Here is a 24,607-nt window from a genome sequence, read left to right on the forward strand (position 1 = left end):
GAATTCTATGAACTCTTTAATTTCTTTCTTTACTTCTTCCCTGACTAAGTTGTTACTGAATAGAGAGTTGTTCAGTATCCATGTGTATGTAGGCTTTTTGCTATTTCTGTTGTTGTTGAGGTCCAGCTTTAGTCCATGTTGGTTTGATAGGATAACAAGGGCTTGTATTTCAATTTGCTTGTATCTGTTGATGCCTGCTTTGTGACCAACTATATAGTTTATTTTGGAGAAGGTTCCATGAGATGCTGAAAAGAAGGTAAATTCTTTGGTGTTACTGTGAAAAGTCCTGTAGGTATCTTAATTTCATTTGATTCATGACATCTGTTAGTGTCATTGTTTCTTTGTTTATTTTCTGTTTCATTGACCTATCCTTTTATGAGGCTTGAGTGTTGAAGTCTCCTACAATTAATGTATGGGAATCTATGTGTTGTTTAAGTTTTATTAATGTTTCTTTTACAATTGTGGGAGCCCTTGTATTTGGGCATAGATGTTCAGAATTAAGATGTCTTCTTGGTGGAATTTTCCTTTGATGAGTATGAAGTGACCTTCCCTATCTCTTTTGATTAATTTTGGTTGAAAGTCTGTTTTATAAGATATTAGAATAGCTACTCCTGCTTGCTTCTTGGGTTGTTTGCTTAGAAAACCCTCTTCCAATCCTTTACTCTCAAGTAATGTCTATCTTTGTGACTGACATGTTTCTTGTATGCAGCAAAATGCTGAGTCCTGTTTATGTATCCATTCTTTTAGTCTGTGTCTTTTTATTGACGAGTTGAGTCCATTGATGTTGAGAGAGATTAATGACCAGTGGCTGTTAGATCCTTTTATTTTGATGTTGATTGTGGTAGTCTCTTTGTGTGCTTGGCTACTTTTAGTATGCTGTAGTGTGGCTATTTATTTCCTGTGTTTTCTTGTGTGTAGTTGGCCTTCTTGTGTTGTATTTTTTCCTACTAGTAGCTTCTGTAAGGTTGGATTTGTGTATAGGTATTGTTTAAATTTGTTTTTGTTGTCGAATATCTTGTTTTCTCCATCTGTGCTGATTGAGAGTGTTGCTGGGTATAGTGGTTTGGGCTGACATCTGGGTTCTCTTAGGTTCTGCATGATATCCATCCAGGCCCTTCTGGCTTTCATAGTCTCTCTTGAGAAGTCAGATGTTATTCTGATGGGTTTGCCATTTTATGTTACTTGGCCTTTTTCCCTTGCAGCTTTTAGTATTTTTTCTTTGTTCTGTTTACTTAGTGTTTTATTATGTGGCAGGAGGATTTTCTTTTCCGGTCTAATCTATTAGGTGTTCTATAAGCCTCTTGTATGCTCATAGGCCTCTCTTTTAAACTGGGTAAATTTTCTTCACTGAGATTGTTGAAAATATTTTTTTGGGCTTTAGAGATGGGAATCTTCTTTTTCCTCTATTCCTATTCTTAAGTTTCCTCTTTTCATGTTGTCCTGGTTTTCTTGGATAGTTTGTGTCAGGAATATTTTTAAATTTAACATTTTGTTTGACAGATGCATCAATTTCTTCCACTGTATCATCAACACCTGAGATTCTGTCCTTGGTCTCTTGTAATCTGTTGGATATGCTTACCTCTGTAGTTCCTGTTTTCTCCCCTAAGTTCTCCCTCTCCATCATTTCCTTCATTTGTGTTTTCTTTAATGTTTCCACTTCCATCTTCAGGTCTTGAACCATTTTATTAACTTCCTTCACCTGTTTGTTTGTATATTCCTGCTTTTCTTTCAATTCATCTACCTATTTGTTTGAATTTTCCTGTATTTCTGTCATTTCTTTCCGTGATTTAATCATTTCCTCTCTATAGGCTGCAAACTATTTGGATATATCTTTTTGTATTTCTTTACTGATGGTCATAATCTGTTTGATTTTAGCTTCCTTTATTTCTTTACAGATTTTATTTGTTTCCTACATTATCATCTTCATAACCATAGATTTAATGTCATTTTCTTGAATTTCATTTATGTTAGGGTATCCGTAACTGCTTGCCCTTGGATAACTGGGTTCTAGAAAACTGGGTTCTGGAGTTGTCATTTTGCTTTGGCCTTTGTTGATTTGAGCTTTTACCCTGGCCTTTACTCATCTGGATGTCTCAGGTGTTGGCTGTTAGTTTCTGATGTCTGCTGAAGTCCTCAGGGTGGAGTGGTGTTAGGGGAATTCCCCTTGGCAGGAAGATGGTTGTTCCTGAAGGAGTACTCAGCTTTTTGGGTATGGTCTGAATGTCCAGTGTTTCTCGGGGAATTGCCACAGCTCTTGTCAGGTATATGGTCCTTTGGACTAAATGGGCTCCTCGGGAGCTTAGGAGCTCTCCTCTCACTGGGAAAAGTCCCAGAGACAGCTCCCTTGCTACTGGCTTTCTTACTCTGAATTTAGTGAATTGCTGCTGCACATACACTTTTTTTCCTGGGTGCAGCTCTCTTGAAGAACCGGGAAACCCCAAGTTTTGTTCAGTTTCACAAGGGACACAGGCTGAGTTTGGGGGCAGCATCTGGGGCTGATCCCGTGGTTCCCAGGGGTCCATAGTGCTGAGGTTGGAGGTCCATGCCCTAGTACCCAAGGAGTATTCAGTGGCTGGTGAGCACAGCACACAGGCCTGTGGCTCGAGACTAGAGCCCCTGATCCTGTGGGAACCCAGGATCTTTCCTAGGGATTAGCTGGATGCTCTGAGGTTGGACATGATGTTTTTCTCCCAGTGGTGTTTCCTCACTACTGAGAGATCCTGTCGGTGGTATTTTGACGTCAACAATTCAGTCTAGGACTGTGTGTGTGGCTTTGAGCACACCTGAAGAAACCCAGAGACTTTGGGGGGATGGGAGGGTTGCTGGGAAATCTGAGATCAGACCTGATTGCTTCCTTCATGGGAAACCATGGGATTTCCTCTTGCCTAGGCAACCCAGTCTTTGGTATGTTGGGGCCTACAATTTTGTCTGAGATGGTGAGTAGTGGGCGCAGGTGTATGGCTCTGGGCTGGTGACTGAATGCCTGACAGAACCCAAGAACTTTTCCAGGCGGTTGGTTGGGTGACCTGAGGTTGGTCGGACCCAATTGGTTTTGCTTCCTCCACTGTGGGGTTTCTTCCTACTTTGAAACCCAGTTTCTGTTGTTGTAAGGCCCACAGCTCAGTCTAAGATGGTGGTCAGAGCATGCAGGCTTATGTCTCTGGGCATGAGACTTAGGGCCTGTAGGTAACCCAGGAACTGTTCAGGGGGTTAGCTGGGTTTCCTGAGATTGGACTTGATTGCTTCCACACCGTGGGGTTTCCTCGCACCTGGGAAACAAAATCGCTGGTGTTTTGGGGCCCACAATTTGGTCTGTTGGTTGTGTGCCCAGCTGATCAGACACGGTGTGCTCTCGGTGCCACGATCTTGGATCCTCCCCATGAAAACAATTTTTAAAACCTGTTTTTTTAAAGGGTTTGCCAAGCAAACTCATCCAAAGCGTTTCATCTAAAGAAAGAAGGATGGGGAATATACCCGTGTTGATCGCAACTCCAGGCTAGAACACTCCCAACTGGCTATAGAATAATACCATTATCGGGATGCTGCCTACCTGAAATCTCAGTTGCAAAGAGGGAAATAAAAGACCTTCTTAGGACATAAAATAATATTTCTTATAATGAAAGTAGAGACAGGATTAAATCATATGATAGAGTTAATAAACTTAATTTCCCTAAATAATATAAATATGGAAATACAGAATTGTTTTTTAATCATGAAGGTACCAAATGTGCCCTGTTTCTAGAAGACCATGTAAAACAGAAACCAGAGCTTGGAATTAGGATGAGGTTACCTAAGGGCCATATTTGGTGGTGTGGTCTCTGTTTCTGGTTCAGAGCCAGGCAAAGCAGCTTGTGAAACTTCACAGACAACGTGACAATCAGGCCTGGGGCTTGTGGAGAGCAATTAAAATTAAAGAATAATTTTAGTGTGTGTAGGGGTACTGAAAAGGAAGAATAACAAAGTGGGTGAGCACGATGGTGTGCAAGGGCTCACCATGAAATGCTTACCGTACCCTTCAGTAACATGAAAGAAATGCTGCCTAGAAATACAGCTTTCTTCTCCAACCATTTTCTACTAAACATCCCATTTCAGGCTCAGTGTTCTATTTTTTTTTCTTCTGATGTTAAGGGGACATTGCTGGTACCTCACCTAAGCCCTCATATTCTATTACTAGTTCTACATAACTCTTCATATTTTAAGGGCCTTTCTAATGGTGCTTTGTACTTTGTGTCTTTAAGATTTGTCCATTGACACTGCAGCTATTAAGGCCTTGAACTCTTTCTCCCTCTCACCCACATGCTAGAAAATTTAGATAAAATACAAAATTCTTAGTTAAATTGTGTATGCATATACTAAAAATGTTGTTCATCTCAAATTCATATTTATCTGGATACCTTTTATCTATATTTAGTAAAGAAACCCTGCATGGAGGAATCCATAGTCACTGACTGACTTGAATAAGAGTAAAAAGGCCTGGCTCCTCCAAATGCAAATGGACAAGACATAGTTTTTATTCCTAAGGCTGTATCTGGGTCTCTCAAACTCAGTCATTACCTGAGCTACATCATTATCTAGCTTTTCCCTTCTCTATTCTGCCTCTCCTGCTGCCTTCTCATTTTTTCTCAAAATTAGTTTGTTGAGAGTCTAGAGATAGCTCAGTAGTTAAGAGTACTGGCTGTTCTTCCAGAGAATCTATATTCATCCCCCAGCACACACATGGCAGCTCACAATAGTTTGTACCTCCAGTTTCAGAGAATCTGATGCCCTCTTCTGGCCTCGGTGAGCACCAGACTCACATGTGAAGCACAGAAATACCTGGGCCAAACACCCATACACGTAAAATAAATTTTAAAAATTTAAGTTGATTGGTTGGTTACATGAATCCTTGTCTGAAGGTATGTCTATGATAGAGCACAGTGACCACTCATTAGAACTTAGAAGGAATTTGGGATAGCTGCTGTGCATAGGGTCCCATTTATTAACTAACTACCCTTTGCAGTCTTTTAAAAACCATACTTTGTTCAGTATGTCCAGTCCCTATCAAAAAGTGAATAACCATTTGTCATTACCTCCTGAAAGGTTGCTATGCATTTCCTATCTTTCCTTTCATGTTTCTCCAGCTTTGAAACTACTGAAAAGACAGAAATCACTTAGGTACTTGATAAAACATCATTTCCACTCATATATAATGTGAGTTTTTAAAAGAAATGTCTTAGCTCAGCTGCTCCAGGAAAAGACCAATGAACCATGAAGAAATAATTTGCTTTATCAAGAAAAATGAATTATAAATGCTAAGATGGGTCAGGTCCTAGATGAATGAGATGGGCATCTCACAATTTCTTTAGATAATAGTTAAAAAAGTAGCTTCCCCCACCTCAATTTTTTTAAGGAATCACTTGGAACAATAAAATGAAACTCATTATGGCAATCCATTAATGAGTCATCACTAAGGTCAGTACATGTTCCAGGGAAAGGACAGTTTGCTCTATAAATCTCTTGAGCATTTTCATTTGTTTAATAGTAAAGTATTGCTCTTGACATGCTAAAGCCAAACAACTCTGATGACAATATTTGGATTGTGTACAAATATTTTAGGCATTCACAACCTAAAAGAAAACTGATAGGAAGCTGGGGTTTTGCCCTCCACAATAGATGGCTTCCAGCACGGATGCAGGAGGGGAATGACTCAGCTCTATTTAGGAAGCATGCCATGGAGAGTTTGACCTTGCCCTGGTGGGTACAGAGATAATATAAATTGGACTTTATTTTTGCTGTTGGGAAGGTTACAAGGGTGGGGAGCTAGACAAGGAAGGACTGAGAAGCAAATGTGATAGTGGTGTATGGTGTGAAATCCCCAAAGAACCAAAAAAAAAAAAAATTGGGGAAAAAAAAAGATAAAGTCTTCTTTGGGTACATGAATGAGGCATCCCCCTGGAGGGGGATGGTGGGAATGAACATGATAAAAATGGGTTGTATGCAAGTATGAAATTTCCAAAGAATAAACACAAATATGTTTAAAGTCTATTTATAGTCTGTCTTCCAGTTTATAATTCCAAAAACATCTTGTGTCAAAACATCAGTATTTGATGAAACATGCCCATATGCTATTACTGCTTTACAATTGTGCATGCCTAGCAACAGAGAAGACAAAAGACACAAACCCAGGGATAGTGATTCTGAAATAATAGTATAAATACCTTGATCATGGGCAGAAAGCTGCTCTTTCTTGATGAGTTAATATAAGGCAAATAATTCAAAATAGTATGATCTAATTTTGCTTGATAGGCCTGGGATCCTGTTTTCTTTAAACAAGGAGCTCCTTCTTTCTTCTCCTTTGAACTGTCCCTCTTAAAATGTTACCCTCAAGTATAAAACAATATGATGGTACTGGAGAGATGGTTCAGAGGCTAAGGACAATGGCTGCTCTCCCAGAGGACTCAGATTTGATTTCCTGCACCCATATGGCAGCCCACAGCTCCCTATAACTCCAGTCCCCAGGAATCCAATGCTTTATTCTAGCCTCCATAGGTACCAGGCATGCATGCAGTGCCTAGACATATATGCAGCACCATAACATGTACATAATAGTAAATTTAAATATATTAATAATAAATAAAACAAGGTAGCTCCACCACAGGGTCCCAAAGAGACTGAAAAGAGATTGACTCTAACCTAGGTGCCTATCATCTTGAATGCCTTTTTTTGTCTACTCAAAACAAGGGAAGCAAGAAGGAAAACCAAAACTGAGGTTTTTATTTTTTTCTTTTTCATTTTGAAGTTTTGAGATGTGGTCTTACTATGCAGCCACAGCTGTTCTGTTACTCATTGTGTAGCTCAGGATATTCTGAAGCTTGCAGCAATCTTTGTGCTTTATAATCCTGGAAAATGATTTAACCAATATTTGATAGCATGCCAGACTGAGGTTTTGAAGAAAAAAAATGTTAATGAAGGCAACAGAAAAGGGAAGGGAAGCAAAACTGTTTCAAGGGAAAGAATACTTTGCTTATATTTTAGTCACACACAGAATCTATCTGCATTCTTAAAAGTCTGGAAAATTCGGTATATAATCCTGATCCTGTGATAGTAGATAATAAATTATTTCTTATATTTTTTTTCTCTACAGTCTTACATTTAGCAACATGTAGAGGAATCAGAGAGAAAAAATATAAAACCAGTATAAACATTTATCATAACAGTAATAAAAAACCTCAATAGTCAAAAGAATGGCTCTTCTCTGGCAAACTACAACATGTGATGTGCTCAGGTACTCAGCACCACAGTGAGAAATAAAGGGCAGTGTTATAAGAAAAAGAAAATCCTGCTTATAGAACCCAAGGAGAATAGAATGGAAATACTAGTGGGATTGTTACAGCCTGAGCAACCAACACCAAAATGGAATGAACATGTAGATAAAACAATATACCATGACAGCAGATAATTTTTTTCTTACCATTAGCATTGACAGTAATAAGATAGACAGAAAATAGGCCTCAATTATGTCAAAACAAGATAGACAATCAAAACTGATTAGAAGTGACTATGCCCTTGGCATCCTCTCTATTTCTTTTGCTTCTCCTGACAAGTGATGACACTATGCACAAGAGAGTCTTGCTTTACCCATCTGGAAATCAGAGGCAGTGAAACAAAAAATAAATGGAAGTACAAAAAAATTCTCTGGATCAAAACACATGATAAAATTATTAATATTTTTTGAAAGTTGCAGGAATGAATATGACACTTAGGGTTTTGTTGTTGTTGTTTTAGAAGTTGAAAGAAAAATAATCAAGAAATCAATGAAAGAATTATCTGTCATGTACATCTCTATTTGAACTATAGTCCCAACTCCCCAAACAGAAGGTTCCATCCTTCAGATGACACGAATGTTTCTAACATCTGTAAATCGAGTTTTCCTACAACAACTGATAAACAACTTTTATAGTACAGGTTAGGTGTTCTCTGTTTGCCAAGACTTTACAAATACGTAGACTCCCTACATGGATGGAAAGACATCACCCCAATTCCTTGGCTGTTTTATTGGTCATTTTGTATGTCTCTTACCTGTTTGAACCAGGGGCTGACTTGACACTCTGAAGATTTTGAATGTCTAAGTCCAAGCTATAGCTCCTCCCACTTTCAGGTTTTGGAGTTCTGATTTCTCCTCTGGTTGCTGATCTGAACTTGCTAAGAAGAAAACTGAAAACAAATATATGAATTCAATACTAAGATAATAAAATGCTTCCTATTATACCCATAGACTAATGCATCTGTCAACCCCATCAGAGAACCTTTTATTTGCAGTAGATGGTGATTAACATAAACCCTTGACTGGGGAATACACAGAAAATATGAGACTTCAGAATGCATAGCCCTAAAGGGAACATATACACTGCACCCCTCCTCCCAATGCTCAGGTATCATTTCATAAGACAGGACAGAAAGGGTGTGAGATCTTGAAGTGGTGGACAGCTACATGGAAACAATATACTCTAGACACAGAAGGATAACTGCACATACAGACTCAGCAGTTGTGACAGCACAAAACAACATGGGCAGGCCAAAGTCAGACAATTCCCAATTTGGTGAGGGATATTGTCACTAAACCCTATCCATGCCCATAGAGCAACTGCCAATGTCTATGAAGAGTCAGAGTCAGTTTTCTCATAAGTCAACCCCACTCAGGTGGAAGGCCACATGTCTAAGAATATCTAGATAACACAAATGTGTCTTGATGGGTTAAAAAACTAAAGGAGATGATGGAGAGCTGACCCAGCAGTTAATATCATTGATGGCTCTTTGGGAGGACCTAAGTTCAATTCTTAGCTTTCACATGGTGGCTCATGGCAGTGCATAACTCCAGTTCTGAGACCCTCTTCTTGCAACCTCAGGCACCAGGCACACACACAGAACACGTTTAGGAAGAACAGAGACCAGGCTTTTATTCCCCAGTACCAAAAGTGAATACTAAAATAATGGTTTATATTCCTTCAATAAATAAATGATTATTCAATAAAAGAGCAGGTCTGAGGGTTTCTAGGAAGTTGGGTGCCAGTGCCTCTAGTTCCGCAGCAAGCATACTGCTTGTTGATAAGCCAGATCCTTGCCCCTGCTAAGCAAAAAAAACTGCCTAGTTTGGAATCTAATCAGTGCCAGCTGAGAGGGAGAAGCATTTTCTGGGTTGGGACTCTTCGCAAGCATGCTGAGAATAGGGAATTGCATATAGCTTGCACAGAAAGGAAATGATAGTCTGGGATAATCAAAGATGGCAACTTAGAGCACAGCTTTGTTAGAATGCTGACTACCTTTCTCATGAATAGAACCCAAAATGACTCTGGGGAATGAAAGAAATATGCTATGTATCATTTCTTGTTCTTTTTTTTTAATTATACTTTATTTACTTTCATTTCTTGTTCTTATGAAGCATGTTTTGCATCACTAAGCCACACTTAAAATGACACAGCTTTTAAACTGTTTGTTAGTTCTTATTAGTTTCATACAAGTAATACTGATTAGTCTTGATTATGTTCACTCCCTCAACTTGTTACCAATACACCCTCCCTTCTGCATTTACCTGACCCTCCGTTTCTGTCTCTCTCTTTCTCTTTCTCTCTCTCTCTAATGTGTACATTCTTTGATGGAATCCACCTTTATATCTTTCATGGCATTTTTCCTGTGGTAATGAAGTTTACACAATGAAAGGTCTTGCACTGACTGAAATCTGATTGCATTACTACTTCATGTAGTTAATTGGAAATTAAACAAAAATACCTTTTGAGGAAATAGAGTTCAAGGCATGGTCCAGAATGTTGAGTGCACCAAACATGGCTGGTTCCAAATATATTTAAATATGGTTGGCACTAATTGGAATCAGGAGTCTATTAATAATAACATTAATTTCATAAAGAGCACATGAAATACAAAAGGAGATGGGTTGGTGAGTCCCAGAGAGAGTTGGTGGGAGGCTATATGGGTAAATAAAATCAAAATGCACTGTAAAGATTTGAAATTTCCAAATAATAAATAAAATATTTAAAAATCAACAACAAAATCACAGCTGTATTATTTAGGAAGATGATACTGGGAGAGATTGTTTCATTTATTTTAGATTCAACAATGTTCTACGTGAACACATGGATTCTAAAGATCCTGGCATAATCTTAATATAATCTGCTAAATTGTCTCTGCTTCAAAGGACCCTGGCAAAATATCACCATCAAAGTGTCAGAACTTTCATTCTACTGGAAAATTACATTCAGGGTGAGAATTATGCTTACTGTCATAGAAATCTTAGCTGCTTGGAGAACCACCTGGCACAGGCCCTCATCTCTGCACTTCTTAAGGTATCTCCTCTGCTCAGAATCACCCCTTCTTCTTTTTGATAACCTGAACCTGAGCCATCTGTCAAGCTCCTTGTCATGTTCCACTTGTAATCTGATGTGTGTGTCTTGGTGACTCTTGTAGTAACCCCAGAGCAGCCATTATCTTTTTATTCAATATGTGTCATTGATTGCCTATGTCATCTCTATGACTTATTAACACATTGCTGTATTTAGAGAGAACTTGATAGCTTTAGGTTGTAATCTTATATTTTTATATAAGCTTTTAGTATAATGAGGATACACCATCATTTTGGATGATACAGTCCTTAAAGGCAGAAACACAGCTGTCAGTTTTGAGTTCCACTGCTATAGTGGTTTGAATGAGTCAGGATCTTTGTGACTCATTATGTTTGTCAGTTATTGTTTTCCAGATCTAAACTTCCTTAGTTGTGTGACCTAAACCTGTGCTGCCTCAACTCAGGTCTGCAAACTATAGCTCTTAACAGCTCTGAGATTCTTATTCAATCAATCCATTGATTCCTTTAAAGAAGTTAGGCACTAGTAACATGCCTTAACACAAAAGCAAGGAAGCCAATGGGGCAGCATTTAAACAGCTTACCATTAATTGTATGTGTATTGGACAACGGTAAGAGGGCAAGATGACAAGAGATACACAGGCACAAGGCACTGTGGGAATCCTGAAGAGTAAATGAGTGTAATAGGATAGGGAAGATTAAATGTCTAAGATAGAAATTTAAGAAATTCTAGAATATTGTTTGCGTTTACCTTTGCTAATTAATGAACAATGGAGTTAGTCATGAGAGTTTGAGTCAAATCACATTTTTATTTCATTCCCACCCATAGTTCAGAATACTGAAAATATAGGAAAAGTCCACACTTCTTTTAGAGCTAGCTACAATCTCAGCCATGATCAGCATTTCATGTTGGTTTCTGCTGAGAGGACAATGCAATGCCACCAAGAATGGAGCATAATGAGACTTGGCACATCTTAGAACCATTGCTGTGCAGTCTTCATTTGTTTTTGGCGGTGGCGGGGGGGGGGACCTCTGATTTTTTTGTGGCACCTTACTGCCATTTCCCAGGGCTTTCTTGCATCTGTTCTCTGACATATATCCCATTGCTTATTACAGTACTCAACAAGCATATTTGCCTTCTGAACTAAGTTGAAGTGGTCAAATGTGACTTTTTTCATTAAGAAAGCTTGTATTTTAAGTGTGAATGGAAGGTTTGAGTAATGGTGTCTTAATTGAGGTTGTTTTATATATCAGCAGATAGGTTAGAGGAGAAAGACGGTGTCATTTGAAAGCAAAGGCTCTAATCAGCTGCTTATAGTCATTACTGGCTCTGACCAAAAATCTCCCTAGAAGTAATGGGAATCATTTGGCACCAGAATAGATAAGTCAAATGAAATAGAACTCTTATAAGTTCAGGTCAGCCAGTAAAATTATTTATATGAGGTTGAAAGCATTTAAGACTACATTTCCCTAGGATAAAATGTTACCCTAGTTGAGTCACTTCTTCTGGGTCACTGACACATCAGACGTAAAACACTAAAGATTCTTTATTTCAGAGATGGATAGAGTGTGCTTACCCTTTCCTCTTGTGTCCATCATGGGTGGCCTTCTGCTTGATGGAAGATGAAGTATCTGACTTGTCTACATCTTGGTGAGCTTGCTCTTGACTTTGTATTTCTCCAGACCCTCATGGGAAAAAATAGAAAATAAATTTATATACAAAAAGATTTAGAAGGATACCAAATTTTGTTTCTGCACTCATTTTCCTAGATTACCATAAGACAAAAAGTCTATAATAATGAGTAAAGACAGTTCAATCGCAAGTTGTTTTGTATACATAATTATTTCTAATGTGATGAATGCTGTAGAGGTAACTGGTAAGATAAACTTTCCTAGGAAGACTGCAATGAAGAAACAAATTCATTATGCCTCTACAGATAATTTTAGGGTAGGAAATGCTGTATTCAAGAGATCTCTAAATCCAAAGACTACAGGAATTATTGTTACAGGTATTTTTTTTTCTTTGTTTCTTTTGAGACAGGTTCTCAATCTAATCCTAAGACTGGTCTAGAACTCACTGTATATCCCAGGTTTAAGTATATAACCCCTGTGGTTCAGTCTCCCAGTGGTAGTGCACACAAGTGTGCCACAGTACACCATGGCCAGACATCATGAACATGACAGCCATACTTCATGAGATGTCAGGCATGTGTGCATGTGTCTTATGCCTGGAATTCTCTGAGATTTAGTGTAGGAAGAGGCTGTAGCTGACTGGATAATTTTTATTCAACCTGACTCTTCTAACATCAGACTTGATGGTACTCATCTTTAGGAGCACTTCTTTATGAGTGTCACACCCAAAAGTGACAGAGGAATCAGTTGCATGCTTCCCAGACCAAAAGATATTTATCCCATGTTTATTATATAAACTATGTATGGGAAATATGCACTCAGGAAAGCTTAATTGAATACTGAACCAATTACACTGTATTTTGAGTACACTAAAAAGCAATCACAAGCTGGTTGTTCTTGGTAATTGGGAATAGTATAATTCCTCGTTGACTGAAATTTTCCTGCATATTTTAAACCCACTAGCTTATCATATTTAGTTACTATCCAGTAAATTCTATTGATTCAGTCTAAGCATTATGACAATCAAAAATGTTCCCTGGAATTTCCTAATGCTCCCACTTGTTTAGAACTAAGAATTAGATTTTTCTAAAAAATATCATTTAAAAATCTAAAATTAAACTTCGTGGAAAATCAAGAATTGCTTTCAGAATGGGAAACATTTATTTCTCCAACAGTTTAGTGAATTGTTTAGTGAAACATTAGAAATGCACTTGGAAAAATAACTTGTTATGGTGACGATGAGTGGCACCTTTGAAAATCTCAGCATGTCAGATATATGGGAAATCAGCACAAAACTTATTTTCTGCTGATTTCCTTTGTATAATTTTCAGATTTAGATTTCAAGCTACCAAGTTGAGAAATGACCTAAGGGAATAAGGGGAAAAAAATCCAACTGTGTTCACATGCCACATGACCAGAGGGAAGTTACTTAGCCCAACCGAGTGACAACTTACATGCTTGAAGACACATGACTGCATTAGTTACCTGGACTTCTTCTTAAAATTGACTGTCGCACAACATCAGTGCCGAGAACATTGACGTGCTTGAAACGTTTTGACTTTTCTTCAAAAAACCATTCTCCACTTATAAACTTCAGCTGCCTGCTCATGAAGCAAAAGAAAGATTCCAAAAATAAGTTATTTAACTACAAAGGTAACTTTCAAAAACCAGTTATGTAAAAATACTGACTTGTGGATACAAGATATTCAGTGTGGGAAATGAGGAACAATCAAAGGCTCCATATAAGATAAAGGTATCAACAAGAGACAGTTTTAAACACTGGGCTAAAAAAAAAGAACAGAACAAAGACTATCACAGTACTCCAGGAGAATGCTGATGGATGCATTCCAGAGCAAGGGGAAAACTAATACAGAGGAGGAAATAAATCCCCATGTTAGAAATGCCTTCCTAGATCTTGTAATCAATTGTATGTTAAAGATGTGAAAGGATACTTTAATAAGCCTGGGCTGTTTGGTTTTCCTTGTCAACTTAATACAAACTGTGTCACCTGGGAAAGGGAACCTCAAGTGAGTAACTACCTCCATTGTCCTTGAGCCTTTTCTTGACAGATGATTGATGCAGCAGGTCATAGTCTACTGTGGGTGGTGTTACCTCTGGAGACTAGGACCTAAGTTATATAAAAATGAAAGCTGAGAAAGCCATAAAGAGAAAGCCAGTAAGGAACTTTCCTCCATGGTTCCTGGTTGGGCTCCTATTTGAGTTAATACTCTGACCTCCTTCAATGATGGGCTATTTCTGGGATATGAAAACTAAACAAAACCATTTCATCTTCAAGTTGCTTTTGGTCAATGTTTTATCACAATGAAAATGAAGCAGGACAAGTCCTATCCATCTTTTGAGCCTGACCTATAATGGCTATGTGAAATCACCTTTATCTTCCTTCTAGAAATGTCTGTGATCATTTTTGCTTTCAGAGCTTTAAATTTTATCTTAGGATTATAAGTCATGTCTATTGGTCTGTTAACTCTCTGAGAGACAATCTCTATATAACTAAACTCTCCACCTGTAGTACTATAATACTAGGCTTTTTATGGACTGTGTCCTCAAGTCATGTTTCCTTTTTTATTAAATATACTAACATACATGTGTTACATAGATGATGGAATTTATTGTGGTATTTTAATTGTGCACATATTGCACAGAAATGGTATTAATCTCTACTTGAAGTTATAACTTTTACTTGAATGAATGGCTACTCCATCATTTTAAGACTTTAACTTCTTTTCATATCTTCACCACAAACCTCATTATCAGTGACATGAAGGCAGGAGCCTTGACTCATTTGTTTACCATCTCTAGCAGTAATATTTGGTACTGTGGTTTGTAAATATTTGTGAAATGAATCAAGATCACTGGAATTCAATCCATAGTAGCTGCACTGTTATAAAGCTCATGTTGAAATTTACAACAAAGACTTAGAAGAGTCATAAAATTCATTAGTCCTCTAAAATGATTTCTAATTAAACATGAAGAAATAGCTTAGAAAAACATGAACTGAGGGTGGAAATCAATTCTGTATTATTGGGGTAAATGATTTTTAGAGTGTTACAGTAGAAAATGAGGCTGAGATGTAGGCCTGGGATATGTAATAGCAACATTTGGATGCCATGCCAAGGAGAAATGTCATTATGGAGTAGAAAACTTACTCTAAAGTTCACACTAGCTGATACAGTCTTTGGAGAAATACAAAAAGATGTGAGAGACTAGCAAACTAATTAAAATTACTTTAGTTCACAAGACAAGAAATGATAAAATATAAATCAAGGTATCATAAGGATGAGACTGGTGAATCTGATATGGTAGCTAAAGAAAAGCAACTAAAAACCAGATAAAGAGTTCTAGCTCCAGAGCATTGTATAGAGATTTATCAACAAGTTGTACTTTAAAATCAGCGATAAAATCCCAAATATAAAGTTTATACTGGAAAAAATGTCAGCTTTATTCATCATATACTATAAATACAAATATTTGTGAAATTTTCATTTCTAAGAGTGTTCTTTCAAGATTACTATCAATACAAAACTCATATAAGTACTAATGTAATCCAGTTTTATGTGTGCTATCTTTAATCCTCACTATGAGATGTCAGGTAGCAATGACAGTCCTTACTTTATAGACTAGGAAGCTCACATGGGTTAAACAAATTCTTCAAAGTTATATGATGGTAGATACGACATTCATAGTCCAAGTCTCACACCCCTTCCATTTGGCAATATCATCAGAAGAGAATTCATGTTTCCCAGCCACAACCAGGCTTTGATGAGGGGTGAAGATGTATGAAAGTGCTTAGCATTTCAAATGAATGTGTGCACACTGGGAGGCAAGTATCAAGAATAAAGAAGTGGTGGAAGAGTAATAAATAATGGCACTCACTATAAGATTTCAATCTGTCTGTCATGTCACTGTAGTATTCAAAAAACTCAAGGCTTGAAATGACTGTTTCCTCTAAGTTGAACCTAGAAGATAGAAATTCCAGTGTGCCACACTTGTTTGTGAACACTGGCTGCTGACTATCACAGTGTTAGATTCAGATTTTATTTAATATTAAACATCTGAGGCTTCTGTAAGTTTCCTTCACTCAGAAATTTACATAAATGTTAAGAAGTTCTGATTTCTTTGGAATAGGGCAAGTAGGTAATCTTGTTTAAAAAGACATAGTAACTAAAGTATTTTTGTTATTTATTTACACTGGAGACACCTGTATTAAGATGTGTTTTATAAGATACAGTAAGACACTTTTCATCTGTTAATTACAAAGAAGCTATGTAAATTTATTGTTTATAAATTAATTCACTATATAGTACATATTTATTGAATTCCTTTTATACGTCAGACCTATTAAGGATTGAAAGAACTGAGGAGAGAAACACAAACACTCTCTCCATATAGAGAGGGTGATGAGTCTAGGTTCCTTCTTTTCCAAGCAGAAAAAAATGCAAAGAAACTCCTATTCATATGATAGTGAAACTGCAAATCACTCACAGGCAAAAAAGCAAAAATCTTAAACTTAGCAAGAGACAATAGCAGAAATGGATTAGCTACAAAGGGAGCAGCCTCCCTCTACCAATTCTTGCTAGAAGCATTTCATTGTTTCAGAAATAAAACCCTGTCCAAGGTAAATGATAATAAAGGTTGTTCTTCTAACTGATTAGAGAATGACTCAATTTCTGACTCATCTCATCTGTTAGAGGTTAGGGTGGGAATTTTAATTTAATGGTCTATTAAACATGTGGACAGCCCAGTAGGGCTGTGACATTCCCTTATCACAAAGGACATTCACTGCCAATAAAATATCATTTATTCTTCCTTATTGAAAACCACTCCATGAATAGCAAACAGGTTATTTTTAATACAGAAAGCTTTAGTCTCAGAGGACACACAAACTACTAGCTTAAATATTACAGAAGTATTATTAATTGATTTTCAGCTAGAAAAGTAAGCATGAACTTTGATATATTAAATACTCATGTAGATTTTCACTTATTTCAGAAAAATAACAATAAACAAATTATTGCTAAAGAAGTATAAGAATCACACATTGAAAGCTATTTTTTTTCTTTAAGATATCTAGAATGACAAAGAATTCATTTGATCTGTTAAAAAATAGCATAATAATATTTTTTTAACATTAGACTGTGAAGCCACTGAAGGCATTCCATGTTCATTTACCCTGGTATCTTAGCCCATGTTATACCAATATGTTAACAACAAATGTGTAGGAGGAATAAACAGGTGTGTGGATGAATAGATTAATTAGACGGATAGATGGTTGGTTTGACTGAGGTAATGTTTCACCAATAAGAATTGATTGAGAAGTTTTCTATTAATATATTAATACTTCCTAAGCAAAGCATCCTGCTCAACATCTTAATATTTATGTGTGCATCTTCTAAGAATAACATGTATTTTTTCTGGGATAGGAAGATATTCACTTTGGTTAAAGAGCAGATGTACATGGCTCTTGTTTTTTTTTTTTTTTCCTCTCAACTTCATGTTTCCAATAGAATAAAATTATATTTGTTCTATTTTTCCTTTTACTCCAGCCTGATGTGCTTTAAGTAGGAAACATTCATGCATCCATTTATCATTTCATTGTCTTGCTCATCCATGCATCTACTCATTTAACAAATATAGACATAATACCTACTTCTGGCATTGCTTTAGGCATGAGGACATCATCAGTAAACAACACAGATTTTTTTAATTCTCCTGTCGTCATGGTTATGAAAGCATATATTATAGTAGAGGAAGAAAGATGAGGAATCAGATAAATAGTGAAATATGTAGCAAATGTGTTCTAATTGAAAAACACAGGAAAGGATTCACTCATTTTAGGTAGGCCAACTTCTGTAACAATCTTCAAATTCAAGTCAACATATCAAGAGTTCACTTCTTTTTAATATAATCTGAAGAGAATCTGATTCCTGTCTTTCAAAGAAATGATTTAGTTAATTAGACCTTTATGTACCATCTATATTATCTAGTAAATGAACTGACTGAAAAAAGCCTAAGGCCACAGGTCTTGTGATATGGTACTTATAACTAGTATAGATAAAATGAATTTTTTCTTTCTATATTGAATTTGGAGGCTCCATGTAATAGTAAAGGGTTTTTGAGTCTTAGCTCTTATACACTTTAGTCAGAGTAAACGAGGGTCTGGGCTATAAAAGAGAATGAACAGAAGTGGGATAAGAGGAAAATGAGGAAAAGAAAGCATTCTAAGTATCAATCCAGAAACTAAGATATTGAATTATAAAGAAAAATAAGAACCGGAGAAATAGGTATTGAGAAATTTCTCATCAATCCTTGGAGTTTTGAGTTAAGAGTTCAATTGTGTAAGCAATTCTACTAAAATCAGAACTAAGACAAGGCTGTCCACTCCCTCCATATCTATTCAATATGGCATTTGAAGTCTTAGCTAGAACAATAAGACAACTGAAGGAGATTAAGGGGATACAAATTGGAAAGGAAGAAGTCAAATATCTTTATTTATGGATGAAATGATAACATAATAAGTGACCATAAAATTTCCATTCAGGGATCCCCTACAGCTGATAAAAAACACTCATCAAAGTAGGTGAATACAAAATTAACTCATAAAAATCAGCCGTGCTCCTTTATACAAATTACAATAGGACTGAGAAAAAAAATCAGGAAAACAACACATTTCACAAAAGTCTAAATAATAAAATACCTTGTGATAACTATAACCAAGCAAGAGAAAAACTTGTATGATAAAAACTTCAAGTTTTTGAAAAAAAAAATGAAGATAGCAAAAGATGAAAAGATCTCCCATGCTCATGAATCTATATGATTAATATAGTAAGAATGCTCATCCTACCAAAAGCAATCTACAGATGCAATGCAATTCCAGTCAAAATTGTAGCACAATTGTTCACATATCTTGAAAGAACAATTATCAGGTTCATATGTAGAAAACAAACAAAAACATCAAAAACTAGGAAAGCGAACACAACTGTGAACATTAAAAAGAAGTCCTGAAGAGCTCACCATTCCCAATTTCAGGCTGAACAAAACTAAAGTAATAAAAACAGCATGATATCAGCATAAAAAGAGACATGTTGGTGAATACAATTGAATTGAAGACCCAGACATAAATCCATACACCTATGAACACCTACTTTTTGATAAAGAATCCAGAAATACCCAATGGAAAAACACAACATCTTCAACAAAGTGGATCTTGTCAAAGTGGATGTCTGCTTTTAGAAGAATGCAAATTGATCCATACCTATTACCCTATACAAAACTCAACTCCACGTGGATAAAAGACTTTATCATAAAATTGTTACAATGAGCCTTATAGAAGAGAAAATGGAGAAAAGCTTTGAACTCATTGGCACAGGAAACAGTTTTCTGAACAGAACTCCAATAGCATAGGCACTAAGATTAACAGTCAACAAATGGGACCTCATGAAACGCTTTTATAAGGCAAAGGACACTGTCAGTAGAACAAAATGGCAGCCTGTGGAATGGGTATTTTTTTTTTTACCAACTCTACATATGATAGAGGACTAATATCCAAAAACATAAAGAACTCAAACTAGATACCAAAAAGACTCCTACAAATAATACCATTAACAATGGGGACCACATCTAAATTTTCAAAAGAGGAGACTCAAATGGCTAAGAAACACTTACAGAAATGGTCATCATTCTTAGCCATCAGGAAAATGTGAATCAAAACTACTTTGAGATTCCCTCTTACATCTGTCAGAATGGCTAAACACAACAACACAAGTGAGAGCTCATGCTGATGAGGATCTGGAATAAGAGGAACAATCATCAATTTCTATTGCTAGTGGGAGTGCAAATTTTTACAGCCACTATGGAAATCAATATGACAGTTCCTCAAAAAGTTGAAAATCAATCTACATCAAGATCCAGCTATATTACTGCTGGGCATATACCCAAAGGGTGCTTTCTCTTACCACAAGAAAACTTGCTCAACCTTGTTAATCACTGCGCCATTCATAAAATCCAGAAGCTGGAAAAAAATTCTAGATGTCCCTTGACAGAAGAATGAATAAAGAAAATGTGGTATACTTACACAAGGGAGTATTACTTAACTCTTAAAAATGATATCATAAAATGTGCAGACAGCTGGATACAAGCAGAACTCATCTGAAGGTAATACAGGTCCAGAATAATAACTACACAATGTAATTGTTTATATGTGTTATTAGCTGTTAAATAAATGATAAGCAAGCTACAATCTGTAAATTGAGAGAGGTTAAGTATAGAGGAAGAGAGTGGAGGAGTGGAGTCATGGTTCTTCCTGGGAGAGGGAACTAGAATAGATTTTATGGGTAGACTAGAGGAAAGAAGAGAAGGATCAGATATGTAGAGAAAGGGAATAAGGGATTGAGGGAAAGAATGTGTGAAAAGAGCTAGAATTGAGGGGCATTTGAGGGCTGGCTTGGAAACCTAATGTGGTGAAAACTTCCTAAAATATATTGAAGGTGCTGATCTTATCAAAATCGTCAAATAATGAGGGAGACTATGCTGGCAAGTCTCATGAAAACTTGACCCAAGCTTTAGTTATCTGAAAGAGGGAACCTCAGTTGAGAAAATGCCTCCATAAGAGCCAAATGTAAAGCATTTTCTTAATTAGTGGCTGAGGTGGTAGGGCTCAGCCTATTGTGGGTGGTGCCATCCCTGGGCTGGTGGTCCTGTATTCTGTAAGAAAGCAGGCTCAGCAAGCCACAGGGATCAAGGCAGTAACCAAGACCCCTCCATGGCCTCTACATCGGCTCCTGCCTCGAGGTTCCTGCTCTGATTGAGTTCCTCTCATTTCTTCCTTCAGTGATGGACTACAATGTGGAAGTTTAAGCCCCCAAACCCTTTCTTTACAACTTTCTTTCTGCCGTGGTGTTTCATCAAAGCAGTAGTAACTAAGACAAAGACAGAGTTCAAACTGGTCACCTCAACAAATGAAACTTTCAGTATTGGGACTGTGTTACATCCAATTGAATTGTTTGCCAAAGGCAGTGGTTCTCAACCTTCCTAATGCTGTGACCCTTTAATACAATTCCTCAAGTTGTGGTGACCCCCAAACATAAAATTATTTTGTTACTATTTCATAACTCTGATTTAATATCTGATATCCAATGTAAATATCTGATATGCAGGATATCTGATATTCAAATGCCAAAAGGGGTCATGATCCATCCACAGGTTGAGAATCACTGATCAAAGGGGTCTATCGGAAATCCCCAAACAACCCAGGCTATTTCAAAGACAGTAGGTTGCTCTCTGAAAACTGATAGCAAGGCCCCACTGCTGAAGACAACATCTACATATCTCTGCATATGAAGAAGTCAGGCTGGTGCCTGCATAGAACCTCACCCCAACATTCTAGGGCAATGGTTCACAACTTGTGGGCTGATACCTCTTTGGGGTTTGAATAACCTTTTCACAGGGGTCATCTAAGACCACAGGTATTTGCATAGATATCACATTAGGAAGATTGGCAGACACTGATCTAAACAAAGACATAATGGCAAGGCTGCCTCCCTTTGTCTGTTTTGATCAACAGCTAGGCCTGGAGAACATTAACTGTCCCAGTGTTGCACCTTAGCTGATGTGTACAGCACACAGGGTGTTTGATGCTTCTCTTGCAAGTTATCTAAAATGTTTCAGAATGTCAAGAGAATTTTATCTATGCCTTTGGAGAAGCAATATGGTATCTAGAAAGGATCAAGAGAAGAAAACACATCCCCAGTTTTTAAATACAGGGAGAAACTTAATCCATTAGGCCTCCAATTTTATTATGCTTCTGGGTTGTTTTTAATTCTGTTCCCTATCTGCTTCTATCTGTCTCTCTCCCACTGATTACTCCTCCGTCTCTCTGTCCCTGTGCCTATCTGTCTCAAATTTCCTCACTGTCTCTCTCACACACACACCACACACACTCATACAACATACACACACATACCAAACACAACGCTCATTACACACACACACCATTCACCTCACATACGCTCTCACATTCACAAACACACACTACCACACCCACACACTCATACCACACACACATATCACATTTGCACACCACATATACACCATGCAAATATGGATTTTGCACAGAAAGGCGGGAAACTCACTCGACTTTGGCACAGACAGTGCACTTCCAGCTGCCACCAAGGCCTGTGACTCGACACTCACTGCACACTCTGAGTGAGCAGGCTTGGCATGGATCTCCTCTGTCAAAGATGAGTCCAAGGTTCTTCTGACAATGAACACAAACTCTACTGGTCTCTTGAGTCTTTCCACTTCTTCTCTTTGCTTCTAAAATTTCATTTTTCAGCTTCCTGGTAAGAAAAAGGGCAATATTGAAAACATAGGAGAGGACCGATAAAATGCCTTAGTAGGTAAAGTCACTTACTGCAAAGTTGGCAACATGCAATCAATGCCTGGGACCCACATGGTGGAAGAAGAGAACTAATTCCCTCTATTTTTTTCTTTGACCTCCATATAACATGAGAGGTATGGTGTGTGTGTGTGTGTGTGTGTGTGTGTGTGTGTGTGTGTGTGTGTGGAGAGAGAGAGAGAGAGAGAGAGAAAGAGAGAGAGAGATACCCCAACACACAAATAAATACATAGATGTAAGTAAAAATTTTGCACAGGAGCACATCGTTCTTAATTCAAAAATATTTTCATTTTTGAATCGATGAATCAGAGCCAAATACTTTCAGCCAATACAATTGTATTGATCCTTCCAGTATCAATGATCTTTTGAAATTGACTATTGAAGGAGTAGTATGTGTGCTTTACTTTTGACATCTTCCACTAGCACTGTTGTTTTTTTTATCAGTGTTTACTCATTTATCAAAGACAACTTTGATATTATAATCCTAGATATGTTCTCTACATGCCCACATGGTGTATGAATACAAAGACATTCATCCCCATTGGTTCTGTCCTTAAGTAAAGCAACTAAGAGTGCAACTACAAACCTATTCTGGCCTTTCAGTTCTATATAATTCTATTTAGCATTTAAGAGTTTTCAACAATATCTATTAACCTTTTTGTCAAACACCTGTATGCTTGAGTCCAGGATACAACATAAATTAGCTGTCCAAATACAGGCATTGATTTACCCACTTAATTTAATCTTTTCCAAAACATGAAAATTCTTAAGTGGTTGTTTTCATGAGATAATAAATGTAAAGTTCCTCAGTCCCACTGACATCAGGGACAAGGCAAGGCTGTCCACTCTCTGTTATCTCTTCCATATAGTACTTGAAGACCTAGCTAGAGCAATAAGACGACTAAAGGAGATCAAGGGGATACAAATCAGAAGGGAAGAAGTAAAAGTATCACTATTTGTAGATGATATGATAGTATACCTGAGCAACCCCCAAAATTCAACCAGAGAAATCCTTCAGCTGATAAACACCTTCAGCAAAGTGGCTGGATACAAAATTAACTCAAAAAAAAAATCAGAAGCCCTCTTGTATACCAAGGACAAAAGGGCCAAGAAAGAAATTAGGGAAACAACACCCTTCACAATAGCCACTAATAGCATGAAGTATCTTGGGGTGACTCTAACTAAGCGAATGAAAGACCTGTTTAAAAAAAAACTTTAAGTCTCTTAAGAAAGAAATTTAAGAAGATATCAGAAGATGTAAAGATCTCCCATGCTCATGGATGGGTAGGATTATCATAGTGAAAATGGCCATCTTCCCAAAAGCAATCTATAGATTCAATGCAATTCCTATCAAAATACCAACACAATTTTTTGCAGACCTTGAAATGAAAAATCTCAACTTCATAGGGAAAAACAAAAACAAAAGCAAAACAGAAATACCAAACGATCCTGTATAACAACAGATCATCTCGAGGTATCTCCATCCCTGATCTCAAGCTGTACTCCAGAGCAATAGTAATAAAAAATGCATGGTACTGGCATAGAACAGAATGGTGGATCAATGGAAGCAAATAGAAGTCCGCCAAATAAACCCACACACCTACGAACACTTGATTTTTGACAAAGAAGCCAAAACCACACAATGGGAAAAGACAGAATCTTTAACAAATGGTGCTGGTCTAACTGGATGTGTATTTGTAGAAAAATGCAAATAGACCCATATTTATCACCCTGCACAAAACTAAAGTCCAAATAAATCAAAGACCTCAATATAAACCCAGGCACACTAAATCAGTTAGAAGAAAAAGTGAGGAAGAGCTTAGAACTCGTTGACACAGGAGACAACTTCCTGAACAAAACACCAACAGCACAGGCTCTGAGATCAACAATCAATAAATGCGAACTCATGAAACTGAATAGCTTATGTAAAGCAAAGAACACTATCATCAGAACAAAACACCAGGCTACAGACTGAGAAAGGATTTTCACTAACCCTGTATCTAAAAGAGGTCTAATATCCAGAATAAATAAAGAACTAAAGAAGTTAAAAAGCAACAAATCAAGTAATCCAATTAAAAATGGAATACAGAACTAAACAGAGAATTCTCTGTAGAGGATTATAGAATGTCAGAGAAACACTTAAATAAATACTCAACTTCTTTAGTCATCAAGGAAATGCAAATCAAAATGACCCTGAGATTTCACCTTAC

At 37.1% G+C, this 24,607-nt stretch overlaps 1 protein-coding gene across 6 annotated transcripts in view; it reads right to left on the reverse strand.

Moving 5' to 3' along the window:
• The window catches only part of Sytl5 (synaptotagmin like 5), a 356,529-nt gene that overhangs the window by 69,704 nt on the left and 262,218 nt on the right, over positions 1-24,607 (reverse strand). For all 6 annotated transcript variants that reach the window (XM_055599625.1, XM_055599630.1, XM_055599624.1 and 3 more), the window contains 4 exons: positions 22,132-22,338; positions 13,469-13,584; positions 11,929-12,037; positions 8,059-8,193 (listed from right to left, as the gene is read on the reverse strand). In XM_055599625.1, the coding sequence (XP_055455600.1) occupies positions 8,059-8,193; positions 11,929-12,037; positions 13,469-13,584; positions 22,132-22,338 (567 nt within the window). The remainder of the gene's footprint in view (positions 1-8,058; positions 8,194-11,928; positions 12,038-13,468; positions 13,585-22,131; positions 22,339-24,607) is intronic.

Source organism: Psammomys obesus, unplaced genomic scaffold (assembly GCF_907164565.1).
Source record: "Psammomys obesus unplaced genomic scaffold, mPsaObe1.curated_primary_1811, whole genome shotgun sequence".
NCBI classification, from domain to species: domain Eukaryota; kingdom Metazoa; phylum Chordata; class Mammalia; order Rodentia; family Muridae; genus Psammomys; species Psammomys obesus.